The sequence below is a fragment of the Pituophis catenifer genome, unplaced genomic scaffold, assembly GCF_029215685.1.
Source record: "Pituophis catenifer annectens isolate HBS135680 unplaced genomic scaffold, rPitCat1.0.hap2 SCAF_13, whole genome shotgun sequence".
In the NCBI taxonomy this organism is placed as follows: Eukaryota; Metazoa; Chordata; class Lepidosauria; order Squamata; family Colubridae; genus Pituophis; species Pituophis catenifer.
The window spans coordinates 24,108,640-24,123,301 of record NW_027256893.1 but is presented as its reverse complement, the minus strand read 5'-3'; the positions used below and the strand labels follow the sequence as shown (position 1 = coordinate 24,123,301).

The following is a 14,662-nucleotide window of genomic DNA, read 5'->3' as shown; positions in this document are numbered from 1 at the left end:
ATTGAGAAACTGATAGAAGGGAATCTTTGTAGCTCAGGGCTGAACTACGGCCTTGGTATTCTCTGAGCTTGGTGGTTTTCTTGCGAATGTTTCATGACCCAACTAGGGAACAGAGCCTTGGTAGTACAGTGGTCTAAAGCACCCTGTTATTAAGACCAGCTGCCTGCAATTACTGCAGGTTCGAATCTCGCCAGGCTCAAGGTTGACTCAGCCTTCCATCCTTTCTAAGGTAGGTAAAATGAGGACCCGGATTGTGGGGGCAATAAGCGGACTTTGTATAAATATACAAAAGGATGAAGGCTATTGCTTAACGCATTGTAAGCCGCCCTGAGTCTCCGGAGAAGGGCGGCATATAAATCAAATTAAAAAAAAAAAAAAAAACATCATCAGTGCTAGAAGGGAATGAGGTTTGCAGAGAGGAAAAGGGAGGAGGAGGAGGAGAAGGAAGAGGACTGTTTCATGACCCAACTAGGGAACATCATCAGTGTTCGGACAGAGTGGGGTTTGCGGAGAGGGAGAGAGAGGGAAGCATTTTTCCACTGGAGGCAGAATAAAAGGAATAAAGAGGGGGCATTACAAGGCCCAGCCTCCAATCCGAGACTCGTGTGTCTCGGTCCAAGCGGAGAGTCTCAAATAAAAGGACCCCTGTCTTGTTTCTGCTTAGCCCCTGCCCCCACCCTCTCCCCAAGGTCCCCCCCACCGCTTTTTCAAAAAGCACTGTGGCTTTACCAGGGAGGGAGTCATGCAGGCTTCCCTACCTACCTCTGCAGCTCCCTTTGAAGACCTCTTCCAAGCTGCTCTGCAAATTGTCTTTCTGAGACAGGCCCAATTAATAAATGATGAACGGAGACTAATAAAGCAGCTTTAAATATTCATCGAGAACGTACAGCCATGGTGGGATTTGCAAAAGGGAGGAAAGCATAACATTTAAGTAGGAAGGGAGGAGGGGATGCGGGGCTTCCATCACGAGGCAGCGCGTGGGACATTTGGGCAGATGAGTCCTTCCTCCTTCTTTCCCAGCGTCCTTCCAGTTTGTACCTTTGCAGCGGTGTGTTAGCTAGCACTGTGGTTGACTTCTATGCCTTGGGGTGGGTGGTGGGTGGCTATGAGCTCCTCCTGTGCCAAAGGGTTAGGGTGCTGATGCTTCAATGCCCCAGGTGGTTCCTCAGCACACCTGGAAGAATGGAGCTTTCATCCAGCTCCATTAAAGTCCTCAGGCATGGCCTGTAATAGCCCAGGTATGTGTCTGCCTGATGGTCTCTTCTGGTTCGGGAAGAGAGAGTCTGACATCTTGCAGCAGAGCCAGACTGTGGGGACAGGTCCAGCTGCCTTCTCCTGTTTATAAGCATTGGAAAGCCAACTGCTGGCAGCCTCCTGCCTTCCTCTCAGCTTTTCCTGTCCTTCCTTAAACCAGATGCTGGCTTGCATAATTTGTTCCTTGCAGGATCCGAATGTTCCTCCCCACCCCAAAGGCAAAATAGCCCTGGCTCAGGCTCCATGCCTGCCTTGGCAGATGGGTCACTACCACCATGTCTTGCATGATAGGTCCAGCTGCCCTTGGTGCTGCTGCTGTCCTTCTGGGAGCCCAGAACAGCTGTGAGAATTAATTCGGCTCTTCCCTGAGAAGACCCACCATCACCGTGGGATGGCATTGCTTGGGTTCCTGGAGGGAGAGGAGGGCACCTGGGCAAAAGTCAAGGTGAGGTTTTTGGTGGCCATCAAAGTTCACCTCTGCTCTGCTTGGGGTACGCAGGATATTATTACGATCTGGATGATTCCTACGATGAGAGCGATGAAGAGGAAGTCCGGGCTCACCTACGCTGTGTGGCAGAGCAGCCCCCTTTGAAGTTGGACACTTCCTCTGAGGTAGGTCTCATCTCCTGCTCCCCATAATGATGTAGGTCCAGGGGTGAAATCCAGCAGGTTCTGACAGGTTCTGGAGAACCGGTAGCGGAAATTTTGAGCAGTTCGGAGAACCGGCAAATACCACCTCTGGCTGGCCCCAGAATGGGGTGGGAATGGAGATTTTGCAATATCCTTCCCCCAGGAGTGAGATTTTGCACTATCCTTCCCCTGCCATGCCCACCAAGCCACACCACACCCACCAAGCCACGCCCACAGAACTGGTAGTAAAAAAAAATGGATTTCACCAGGGTTCCGGCTTGTAACAGAGGGTTCGATACCCCAGGAGGCACAGGAGAGGTGCATAGTACGATCTGTAGGATTTGCTTGGCCTTATCCCTAACCTAAGATGCCTCTTACAAGAAAGCCGAGATCTGAATTTTGATAGCAACCAGAAGTGTGGAGCCTTTCTTCTAACACATAACGCTCGCTCTGTGTGTGGTTGGCCTTTAAAGATAAACGATGCTTGATACCAGAAGATAAATTCTCCCTGGGGTCACAAACCTAAGATAGATGTGGTGGTGGAGCCGTGTGCCAATCTGGGGCTACTCAAACTGAGGACACTGCCATGTTTTCAGTTGGCCATATGAATGATCTTAGAGCAGCGGTCTTCAAACTTGGCGGCTTTAAGACTTGTGGGCTTCAACTCCCAGAAGACCTCTGTCTTAGACCTTTATTTAGGTCGTGGATATTTCTCTCCTTTTCTTCACAGCTGATATGCTTTTTATTAGAAAGGGTTGCTGGCTAGGCTATTTCTCTCAAGGTGAGATGCTCTTAAGGTATTATTATGTCCTTCCTTCTTCTTTTTTTAATCCCTCCCGAAGGATGAGACCTTTTTGGTGGTCTCGGATGGTCTGGAAGGCCTGGCTGATGTATATTTATGAAAAATTGACCTTCCTCTTTGCTTCTTCTAGAAGCTGGAGTTCCTGCAGCTTTTTGGGCTGACCACTCAGCAACAGAAGGCAGAGCTGCTGATCCAGAAACGGAGGAAAAGACGGAGAATGTTGAGGGAGAGCAGCCCTTCCCCACCCGCCATCCAGAACAAGCGTCCCACGCCTTCCCCTCGTTTTGTGCTCTCCACACGTTACAGCCCGGATGAAATGAACCACAGCCCCAACTTTGAAGAGAAGAAGAGGTTCCTCACCACTTTCAACTTAACCCACATTACTGCGGAAAAGAGGAAAGGTATTGGTCCAGGGGGCTGCAGATTGCAGAGATTCGGGTTTCAATATGACAAAATAACAGAGTTGGAAGGGACCTTGGAGGTCTTTGTCCAACCCCCTGCTCAGGCAGGAAACCCATTTCAGACAAGGGACGCTTCTAAGACTGTCGTGTCTCTTCTTAAAAGCCTCCATTGATGGAGCCCCCACAACTCCTGACAGTAAACCATTCTACTGCTTAATTGTTCTCACTGTCAGGAAATTTCTCCTTAGTTCTAGGTTGCTTCTCTCCTTGATAAGTTTCCATCCATTGCTTCTTGTCCTGCCTTCAGGGACTTTGGAGAATAGCTTGACTCCCTCTTCTTTATAACAGCCCCTCAAATATTGGAGCACTTTTATCATGCCTCCCCTAGTCCTTCTTTTCACTAGATTAGACGTACCCAATTCCCAGCAATCATTCTTTATACGTTTTAGCCTCCAGTCTTCTAATCGTTTTGCAATTTTCTGGAGGACCTGAAACAGGATTGCCATCTTAGATTGTTTGTCTGTCCTGAGTCTTGAAAAACACTCCTGCTGATCACCTAAACAGGCTATAATTCATACTCGATCCCTTGCAGAACAGGGTTCTTGCTTCCTGTCCTTGGTCCTTTAAAAACCGTCTCTGCTTCCTCCTTTGCAGATAAAGAGAAGTTGGCAGAGATGCTTCATGCCATGAAACAAAGGAATGCATGCACAGCACCGTCAGTTAAAACCTCCCCACGGGACAGTCCTAGTATTGTCCAAGCTGGTAAGTAGTTACATAAATGGTGGCATCTCCTGGCAGGACAGTGGCTTCCTGAAGCTGGGAGATTCTTCTGATGGAACCCCATCTCCTCATCTAACTCTTTTCTGGCATCAATGGGACCTTTATAGTTTCCCAGAAACCTCTTTGGTCTGCTAGATGCTTTATCTCTAGGGACAGTGTGATTATCTTGATTTTCCCATCAGAAGAAGGTCAGGGGTCACTTGCTTCCATGGGGCTTCCAAAGAAAGCATCTGGTGGAAATGCAACCTTTTCTCATCTTTGTAGACATTTCAAAAGGTGGGGGGGGATGCCCCTTGAGCCTCATTATCTCCAGGTGCTTCTGAAATCACGCCAAGACAGACCAGGGTTGGGAATACAGGAAGCAGAAAAGAATCGTAGTTAATGCTGTGCAGGAGGACAGTTGCAGTTTGGGTGGTCCCATATTAAGCCCCTTGTCAAATAAAATCACTGATCTGGGCTCCATCATTGTTTGTTTGTGCGCCTATCCGCCTGGAGCAAATAACAGTTTTCCTCTTCGAGGATTAGCTTCAAGCCTACCCTAAGGCGAGGTTTGAAATTAAATAGCGTGTCAAAGTGAGTAACGGGTGAAGTGCGATGCCTCAATCGGCTCATCCCAAAACCATGGCTGGGAAGGTGGGGGGGGGGATATGCCAGGTTAGAGGCAAAGGTAGAAGCTGAAGAAGCTTCTTGGATGAGAAGAGAAACGTCTTCAAAGAAAAACCAGGAAGTCCAGTTGCCTCTTTGGGACAACCACGACCTGCAGGACTGAGAATCTCCATGGACATTTTTAAAAAATTAAATGGGAAGTTTTCTTTCTGCATGACTGGGTTGGGCCATCCATCTCCTAATGTGGAGTAGGAATCCCAGAGGTGTCACGGGGTCCTAACTGACGTGTGGCTTTTTTCTTCCCAAAGACTCACAAGTCCATCAAACGGCGGCATCGGACTTGGATAAACCGGTCGGCGTTGCTCCAGCGTCTCTGCCGGAAGCCCAGAAGACCACGGAGTCGTGCAGAACAAATCACCTGAGACCCCACGACTTTTCCAGAGCCAAAGAGCCCGTTCCTCTCCCTGCTGAGAAGCCCAGGTTGAGCGACGGGCACACGGTCAAGAAGAACTTCACCCTCCTGAACTGCGTCCGGGGATCTTTGCCGAAAGAGATCCCCGTTCCGCTTTCCCACAGTATGAACGGGAAGAACAAGCAGTGGGAACCGTTCCTTGCCGAGGAGTTTGCGCACCAGTTCCACGAGTCCGTCTTGCAGTCCACGCAGAAGGCTTTACAGAAACACAAAGGTAAGGGACCCCAGAGGCAGAGAGAGAGAGAGAGAGAGACCGGTTAACTCCAGGAGTATCCAGGGCTGGTCCTCAAAGTAGGACCACAATCGAGACTCCCAAATTTGTGTTTGCAAAGCGAGACAGTTGTTAAGGGAGTTTTGCCCCGTTTTACGACCTTTCTTGCCACAGTCATTAAGCGAATCCTTGCAGTTGTTGAGTGAGTCACATCTGTTTAAACGAATCTGGCTTCCCCCCCCCTGGATTTTGCCAGTCAGGAGGTCGCAAAAGGGGATCACGTGACCCTGGGACACTACGGCCGTCATAAGTAACAGGCCAGTTACCAAGCGGCTGAATTTTTATCACATGACCATGGGGATACTTAAGTTGTAAGTCTGAAAAATGGTCATGAGTCACTGTTTTCAGTTCCGTTGGAACTTTGACTAGTCACTACATGAATGGTTGTAAATCAAGGACTACCTGTATCGCCTACGGAAGTCTACGGATGAAAGGAACCAACAGTGGGATTAGAAGCTCCATCTCCTTTAGGAAAGCTTCCTACATCCCTCTTTCAGGACCTCATGGAGTTGGAAGTGACCCAACCTCTGGCCCACTGCAGGATTCTCTTACACAAGGTGTTTCTCAACCTTGTGTGGACTTCAAGTCCCAGAATTCTCTAGCCAGAGAATTGTGGGAGTTGAGATCCAGACGTCTTAAAGTTGCCAAGGTTGAGAAACATCGCTCTACACCATCCTTGATGATCCAACTTCTGTTGGAAGAAGGGGAAGAAACTCCTTCTTGTGGTAACCTGTCCCACTGATGGACATTTCATGCCAAGGTTGGCCCATCTTCAATGTGTAAGGTGGGCAGAAAAACCATACTGTAAACCCTGGCTTTCATGAAGGACAGGGGACAGGGGAGGATGTCCCTTAGATCCGAAACGGGATTTTATATATGGGTAAAACCAAGGATGGATTTTGTCCATTAGGCTTCCGTTCAATGAAATTCCAATAACAATTAATTCATTGCAGTGGGACGACTTTCCTCCATTAGTTGCAGGTGCTCCATCCCTGGAGGTTTTCAAGAAGAGACTGGACAACCATTTGTCCAGAATGATATAGGGCAAGTGTTTCTCAACCTTGGAAGCTTGAAGATGGGTGGACTTCAACTCCCAGAATCCCCCAGCCAGCAGCGCTGGCTGGGGGATTCTGGGAGTTGAAGTCCACCCATCTTCAAGCTACCAAGGTTGAGAAACACTGGTATAGGGTCTTCTGCTTGAACAGGGGTTCAACTAGAAGACCTCCAAGGTCCCTTCCACCCTTACCTTCTGTGTTTAAAATCCAAAGCCTTCCCGTAGCTATCTACATATTCATATGACACATCTACATATTCATATGACAAATTATGATATAGCCAGTCCTGACCCAAATCATTGTTACACTTGGTGCCAACACAGAGGTCCACTCATCATTAAACTGGAGGCCAACGTCTTCCTTTGTGTCTGCTGTCCTTTAGGCAATTCGATGGTTCATTCGGCGGAGCAGAACCACAAAGTGGACGCTTCCATCCATTATAACATTCCGGAACTGCAGACTTCCAGCTGGGTCTCTTTGCCGCAGCAAAACGGACAGAAAGATTCCCAGCACAAGGGACTGATTCCTCCGGAACACGAGACGATCTCGGATTCCGAAGAAGACGAGGAAGACGAAGAGGAAGAGGAGGAGTACCCCAGACCAAAATGGCATGGGATCGAAGCAGTCTTTGAGGCTTATCAAGAGCATGTCGACGGTAAGATGCCGTGATCCAGGATGACGTTTTCTCAATATTGGCCACTTTTTAAGAAGGGTGGACTTCAACTCCCAGAATTCTCCCAGATTCCTGGGAGTTGAAGTCCACAAATCTTAAAGTGGCCAAGGTTGAAAAGCACTTGGTCCAAGAGACCAGGACGCATTTAGTAACCAGGATACATTCCTGGTTACTACAAACAGTGGTTCACGGAGGCCCTGCTCTCCTGCTGCCATCAGTTGACTAACCGGTTCAAATTGCATTGCAGAGCAAAACCTGGAACGGCAAGTGCTGCAGACCCAATGCCGACGTTTAGAGGCCCAGCACTACAGCCTCAGTCTGACCGCAGAACAGCTCTCGCACACCATGACGGTGAGTAGGGCTTCAACCCCCACAGCTAAATGGGCAAGAGTCCCTTGGGCAAGCCATCCGTGAGTTTTCTTGGCCAAACAAGAGGTCCATGCCTTTTCGGTGGTGTGTGTGAATGATTTCCTCATTAAGACTCCAGGCTTCGGATCTCTTTTTGGTCTCCCATCCAAGTTTGTTTAGCTCCCTTTGGCATAACATGATGGTTTATTTTATTTATTTTTATTTTATTTTTGAATTTGTATACCGCCCTTCTCCCTGAGGACTCAGGGCGGTGAACAGCCAGATAAAAACATCAGATACAAATATTAAAACACATTTAAAAATATATATAGATTTGGCCCCATTAATTAAAACGATAAGCAAAACAGAACAATTAAAAAAAAACCCTTAAAAAGAAATTAAGCCAGCCCGGCTTGTTGAAAAAAGAAAGTTTTAAGGGCACGGCGGAAGGCACTGATGGTTGCTGAACCAAAAGGAATTTTGGAGTCAGGGAAGGTTCTGTGACATCTCAGTTCAGGAGTTGTATTTTCGGTGCTGTTTTCTAGAATACTATAAATCAGGGGTGTCAAATCTTGGCAACTTCAAGACTCGTGGACTTCAACTCCAGAATTCCCCAGCCAGCCATGAAACTTTAAGACTTTGGGACTTCAACTCCCAGAATTCATCAGGGAGCATGGCGGACTGGGGAATTCTGGGAGTTGAAGTCCACATGTCTGAAAGTGGCCAAGGTTGGACACCTATGCTATAAATCTCTGCCTGCCTCAGTGCGAAAGGAGGACGCGACCATCTCAAACGGTTCTTCTCTTCTTTGCAGGAACTAAGGAACCAGAAGCAGAAAATTGTCTCGGAAAGGGAACGGATTCAGGCCGAACTCGATCACTTGCGAAAGTGCCTTGCGTTGCCTGCCATGCAGTGGTCCCGGAGTTATTTCAAGGGGTATCCCAGGTGACATGCCCTTGCACTAGGCCAAACATAGAGTATAGAAATAATAATTAATAATAATAATAATAATAATAATAATATTCTATTTTATTACCTGGAATATTTAATATTTTTCACGGGGAGGTTTGAAGCTTAAATAAATAATAAATAAAAGAGAATAAATCAATCAATCAAAAGGATGTGCCATGCATGGAGCAAAAAAAAAAAAAAAAAAAAGGATTCGGCGGGAAGCCAGGAAAAAAAAAAATCTGAACCCCGCCTCTTTAAAAAGTGCAACCGAACTCTGAGACTTTATTTTTTGAAACTCTGCGAGTGATCCATTTAGACGAAAGTCTATGTTTTCAAGACATTGGAAAGGGTTCGTTTTCTTTCAGCATCTTCGTCTCCTTTTTCCTTCTCTCTCTCTCTCTCTCTCTCTCTCTCTTTTTTTTTTTTTTGTCTTTTGAAGATCTTGGTTGAATCCGGAGATTCCCTCAATGACACTAAACGTTTGCCTCCTGTCGTCGAAGGAGCCGCCGGATTTAAAATCCTGGCTTGCGCGCCTTCTCGTTGCCATATCCCTTCGATACTTGAGTCCTGTTTTATTCGTTTTTGAAATATGTTTGTCTCTTCATCCGAGAGAATACCCACAGTATACCATCCATTGCTTTTTTGGTTAGAGTGAACTGGATATTTTGGATAAACCTTAAACCTGCACAGTAAATAAATCTAGTAGAAGAAGAAAATGCAGCTTCCCAACGCCGGACTTCCCATGCATCTGTCAGCTTTTGGGCTGGAAGTGCACTTCAACCTGACAAATAAAAAGTGAATAAACAAAATCAAGGTACCTTTTTATTCCTGGGGGTGGGAGGGGCAATATGTACAGAACATACCGACGCATAGATTATGTACCCCGGTGGGTAGAATTTTCATACAAAGATTTTGCAATTAAAAGAGTTGAAAAAAAAAAAAAGGTGCTTCAGCCTTAGTGTGTATATATTTAAAAAAAAAAGTTTTGTATGTTTTTATTACTTTAATTATTATTATTATTATAAAAAGCTTGCCATTTTCAATATGTTTCTGCTTTTTTTTTCCCTCTCTATTTTTTTTGGCAAAAGGAAAAGAAAAAAACAGGCTTGCTTTAAGTCTTTTTACAGCTGCTGGTCAGGACCTGATTAAAATAATAAAAGTGATTTTTTTTTTAAAAAAAAGAATAATTTTAAAGGGAAGCTTTCTGCTGGGCAAGTGCGATCCGTCTGTTGGTATTTTGCAGCATGGAGCACCAGTTGCTCTTGCTGAAAATAGAATTATCTTTCCCCCTTCATTTTCTCTTGCGTCTTTCCATCCTCCCCTTCCTCTTTTTCTTAAAGCACTTGGAATACCAACCGTGGTTAACTGCTATTGAGAAGGCAAGAGGCCACTAAGATTTTAGTTACGAGATTTAAGACATTTAAGTGGATTTAGTCATCGTCCATTTTATCTGCGACATTGAAAATCGTACAGGGGTGGCACCGATTTTCTGAAACGTAGTTTTTTCCCTTTAGAAGATCTATCCTGAATCGTCAAAAAAGTATATGGGAAAAAAGAAGGAATCAGTCGTGCTACTTATTTAAAGCTAGAGTTGTTCACACATACAAACACCCAACATGGTGGCAGCTACTGCGGGCATGACAAAAGCCCATCCTGCAAGGAGAGACGGGTAGTCCTCGACTTACGACCGTTGGCTTGGTGCCTGTCCCAGTTACAATTGCAGACTGAAAAAAGTGACTTCTTACTTAACAACTGTCGAAACATCTTCACAGTTCCCATCATCACAATCTGGGCACTTTGGCAACCAACCTGCGCTTGGGATGGTTGCAAGATCCCGGGGGGTGGGGGGGGGGGGTGTCATGGGACCCTCAATGGCAACCTTCCCAGCCATCTTCCCATAAGCCAAATCAATGGAAGAAGCTGGATTCACTTAACAACTGTGGTTATTTACGTGGCAAAAAGGTGGTAAAATCAGGCAAATGACTCGTTTTACAACCGTCTTGCTGAGCAGTGGAAAATTCTAGTTCTAATTGTGGTTCTAAATTGAGGACTACCTGTGCTTTGTAAATGGACCCCAGCAAACGTGCCTGGGTTTTTTGCGTTTCACTGGCACCAGAATACTAAATACCACCATCTTTCCTGCAAAATGAAATTATCTGTGGGTGTACTACTGTAATATAGCGGGGCTGGGCTAATTCTTTACCATAGGATATATGAGAGAGGACCCCTTTGGGACCTTTTAAAGCAGCTGGGTCTTTCTCCAAAGTACAGTTAGTCCTCGACTTAAAGACCAAATTGGAGCCCAACATTTCTGTGGTTAAGCGAGACATTTGTGACGTGAAACTTGCTCCGTTTTACCACCTCTCCGGCTGAGGCTGTTAAGTGAGCCCTTGACACAGTTAGTAAACCCAGTTGTTAAAGTGAATCTGGCTTCCCCCTGCCAGAAGGTCGCAAAAGGGGATCACGTGATCTTGGGACAACAGCAACGGTCGCAAATATGAAACAGTTGTCTGAATTTTGATCGTGGGGATGCTGGAAAAGTCGTTGCTGTGCAAAATGATCCTAACTCGCTGTTTCCAGTGCTGTCGTAACTTTGAATAGTCACTAAATGAACTGTTGTAAGTCGAGGACTACCTTGGCTGCTTTGAGAACAAGCCCCCCCCCTTTGTGCTTCTCCCCGTTCCTAAAGATTAAAAAAGGAAGATGTCCCTGTGCCTTTCGGAGCAGTACAGTACAGTATGTGGCTTTTGAATACCAGCCATCTTAATTCGGCGGCTCACATTGTGACGGCCATAACTTTACAGCGCTTCTGAATATTTATAAGGAATTGGTTGAGAGTTTAGCATTTTGTTTTTTTTTTCTTTAAAGAACGATCTGGGTGAGTTTTTACACTGAAGGCATCCACACAGATTTCCTGACTTCTAAGAAGTACCTTTAGCTATTCTTTCAAAAAATAAAAAATAAAAATGAATTAACTGTGAAATTGACAATCTCAGAACAGAATCTTTTTGTTAGGGACAAAATGGGTAAGTTAGCGTGGCATACGCTTCTTTAATCTTCTTACACTTATAGTGTCAAAACTCTTTTCTCGTTTCACCTCTTCCTCTGCTGTTAACTGCCCAAGTCTTTTGCAACGTGAAGGGACAGCAGGAACATAAAGATTGGTTCCTGCAATTTAATAAGTGGGAAGGAGTTTGCAACCCCTGGAGGTGGCTGTACTACAATTCCTAGCACCCTTCACCCGTTGGCTGTAGGGTTGGGCATGCTGGCTGTTCAGCATCACCCAGAAAATCGTAGGATTGCAAGGCTCTCCATGTTTCCAAGCCCGTACTTAATGTAAATAACCAAATTAAATGACCCGCAACAGATTTAGCTGGCGGAAGCAAGTCTACCACTGCCCATCCCATGACTTTTGAACTGCTCGGACTAGTTAGATTTTGCCTAATTCTGAACTGCCACCGGCCTTCCTTTGCTGACCAACTACTAATGTCCCTGAGAACTGACCACACTACATTTCATTTCAAGACTCGATGGGAGAGCCCCTCTCCCAACGGAGGGTCAGTTCCTATTCTTGCTCTCTTCGAAGTAGATCCCTTCCTCTTGATTCTCCAACCTCTTTATATAATTCATAAATTGCCCGGAAGAGATTGAACTTAATGTCAATGTAGTTTGAATATTTATTGAATTTATGAGTTCACCTTTCACCTAAAGCAGTGTTTCTCAACCTTGGTAGCTTGAAGATGGGTGGACATCAACTCCCAGAATCTGGGCGTTGAAGTCCACCCATCTTCAAGCTACCAAGGTTGAGAAACACTGACCTAAAGGGTTTAGGCTTAGGTTTTTAAGTCTCTTTGCAGCAGCAAAAATTTACCAGATTCTTTTTATTATTTTTTTTCATAATTTCTTATCCTTTGATTTAATGGCTGATGTGCAATGCTGCGTTTATAGCGCTATTGGAAAACAAACAAACAAAGGAACTGCCAATGGAAAAAGCACTCTCGTAGGACTGTAAGATACTTACAGGGGAAGAGAACCCAATGCTTTCCGTGGCTGCTTAGAAATATAAATTCAGCCAGTGCAGCTGCTTCATCTAAGCTGACCAAGCCTCACCTGGAGGCTTCCCAATTCTATGCAACTCTTAATACCAAAGTCCTTGCCATTTTTCAGAAGAAACTGCCTGACGAGGGACATTTAAAGAGCAAATTTACTGACTTATCTTAAAAAGTCTTGTTCTTAGTTGCGGCCAAGTACTCTTGATTTATTTACCGGAGTATGTAAATCGGCCCAGGTCTGAACATCCCTCTGTGATGATCACCTAAGACAATCAGCTCTCATGAAGCATGAGAAAGAAGAGCAGAAATCATGAAAAGACATTCAAGTTATTTTCTTTTTCTGTCTCTGATGATACTTGGAGATGCCCATAGGTTTGCCTTCAACAGAGGGGTGGGGGGGGGGAAGCTTTTTTTTTTTTTTAATGTCGTCGTGACGGCATCCTTTAGATGTTACCAAAAAGCAAAACTTGGAAAGGGTTTTTATCCCCTGGTCCAAGGCTGCTGGAAAGGATTCAGCTAGGAGACCGCAATATATTCAGGCCTTTTTGTGACGGATTTACAAAAGCCAGCCTTGGAAGAAGGCCAAATTAACACAACAAATACATTTAAGGGACAGTAAGACAGCATAACGAAGGCTGCCCTTAAAGAAAGCCAAGTGAGAAAAATGGCATTCTCCATTTCTGGCTCAGTAAAGAAAGCCGCTGTCCCACTCAAAGATGCGGTTTCACAGAGCAAATTTTTTCACATCCTGCTTATCAGCTATGGGAGCAACGTCCGTCAAAAGATAGTGATCATGGGTTGTTGTTTTTTTTGTTTTTCTTTTCTGCAAGGTTTTTCCTGATAAGGGACAGAGGCGGAGAGGGGGGGGGGGGGCAATATGGACCCAAGCTGTTGCAATCATCCTTCTACGCGTAATTGCACTATTTCCCCCTTCTCCAATAAATAAGATGTCGGCTACATTTTGCATCATGTGGCTTCAGTTTTCCCCGGGCCCAACCGACATGTGCTTTTTAAGGATGCGCAGGAGAGCCAATTGGCTTGATTTCCATGTATTAAAGAACGAATGTGCACTTAGTCAAGCTTGGTTGGAGGCCAATCTAAGCTGCAGAAGCTGGCGAGCAAAGTGCCAGAGCAAACCACCGTTTCCCCAAAACAGGCCCGGTGACATTTGAAATACTTTCCCACCCATGATGCAAAACAGATAAAGGCAGAGATTAAAAGGTGCTAACGTGACGGGGGGGGGGGGGTGTGTGTGACAAACAAACAAACAAACAATAGCCCACTTTGGACCAATCCATCTTTGCAAATGTTTTTCCTTTCCTTCTCTCCATCATTGTGATAATTACTTCTTCCCCACTCCCATGCCCTCCATAAGCGTCCTGGCCCAATGCTTGCAATTTTTATTTTATTTTTTTGAAAAAGAACTCATTTGCTCTCCCTTGGACCGTCGTTCGGTGTCATGCGTAGGATTTCTTCTGCAAAAAAAAAAAAAAGCACAGAGTGTGAGGGGAGATGAGGAGGAGGAGGAAGAGGAGGGCAAAGGCCCAGGCTGGGGCAGTAGATGCTGTGAAACAAATTCAGCTTGTTTTAAGTGTACTTGTTTTGACTTAAATGTAATGTAATATATTTGTTGAATGTAGTTATTAGGTATTTATGAATATATGGCTGTAATTTCTGACGACATCCAAAAAAAAAAAAAAAAAAAAGTAATAAAATGTTCCTAAATCATGACAAAGGATTATTTTCCCAGACCACCCACCCACCGTTAAATAGCTCTAACAGCCTCTTTGTATTAGAAATGGACCTTGAACAAGACAGATCCAATCTTTTAGCAGTTTCACTTGGGATTTCATGGTAGTAACAATTTACTCTGGGATGCCTCACAACCACACTAATACTGTACTCCCGTCTGAATGAATATTCACATAATCTGGGTTAAATTAGGATAGGAATCCCCCGCCAGCATCCAGTCAAGCTGGATTTCAAACAGGCCCTAAGATAAAATATGTGTAGAAAAACATGAGTGTATTGAAAAGAAAGGTATATCTGAACAAGCATAACAATTGCTTTAATATTTGAAGCTTTGATTCTTCACTAAAAATTAATAGGGGCTCAGACTTCAGAGGATTTAGGTTAAAGGTATATGTTGTTTTAGTACGTATTAGATTCACCTGCAAAAAAGTCACAATCTAATGTAAAAGTGCTAGTTTGCTGAATAAGATTCATTTACTGAAACTTTAATACCAGTGCTGAAAACTGAAAGTAAAGAAGAAAACTTACATGCAAAAGGCAACGACTTACATTGAAGTTCCACTTTACAAATGTTTAACCCTCGTTTTTGATAAGCTTTTTCATAAACATGGACAA

General features: G+C 44.8%; 1 protein-coding gene across 3 annotated transcripts in view; it reads left to right on the top strand.

Annotated features, from left to right (window-relative positions):
* GSE1 (Gse1 coiled-coil protein) overlaps nucleotides 1–9,297 on the top strand; it is a 233,702-nt gene extending 224,405 nt beyond the window's left edge. For 2 of the 3 annotated variants that reach the window (XM_070952871.1, XM_070952872.1), the window contains exons 10-16: nucleotides 1,754–1,866; nucleotides 2,817–3,087; nucleotides 3,742–3,849; nucleotides 4,782–5,159; nucleotides 6,654–6,926; nucleotides 7,192–7,295; nucleotides 8,107–9,296. In XM_070952871.1, coding sequence (XP_070808972.1) covers nucleotides 1,754–1,866; nucleotides 2,817–3,087; nucleotides 3,742–3,849; nucleotides 4,782–5,159; nucleotides 6,654–6,926; nucleotides 7,192–7,295; nucleotides 8,107–8,241 — 1,382 coding nt within the window. In that variant the 3' untranslated portion in view covers nucleotides 8,242–9,296. Of the gene's footprint in view, nucleotides 1–1,753; nucleotides 1,867–2,816; nucleotides 3,088–3,741; nucleotides 3,850–4,781; nucleotides 5,160–6,653; nucleotides 6,927–7,191; nucleotides 7,296–8,106 lie in introns of all 3 variants that reach the window. The other variant, XM_070952873.1, reaches the window with a different exon arrangement.
* The last annotated feature ends 5,365 nt before the right edge of the window (nucleotides 9,298–14,662 follow it).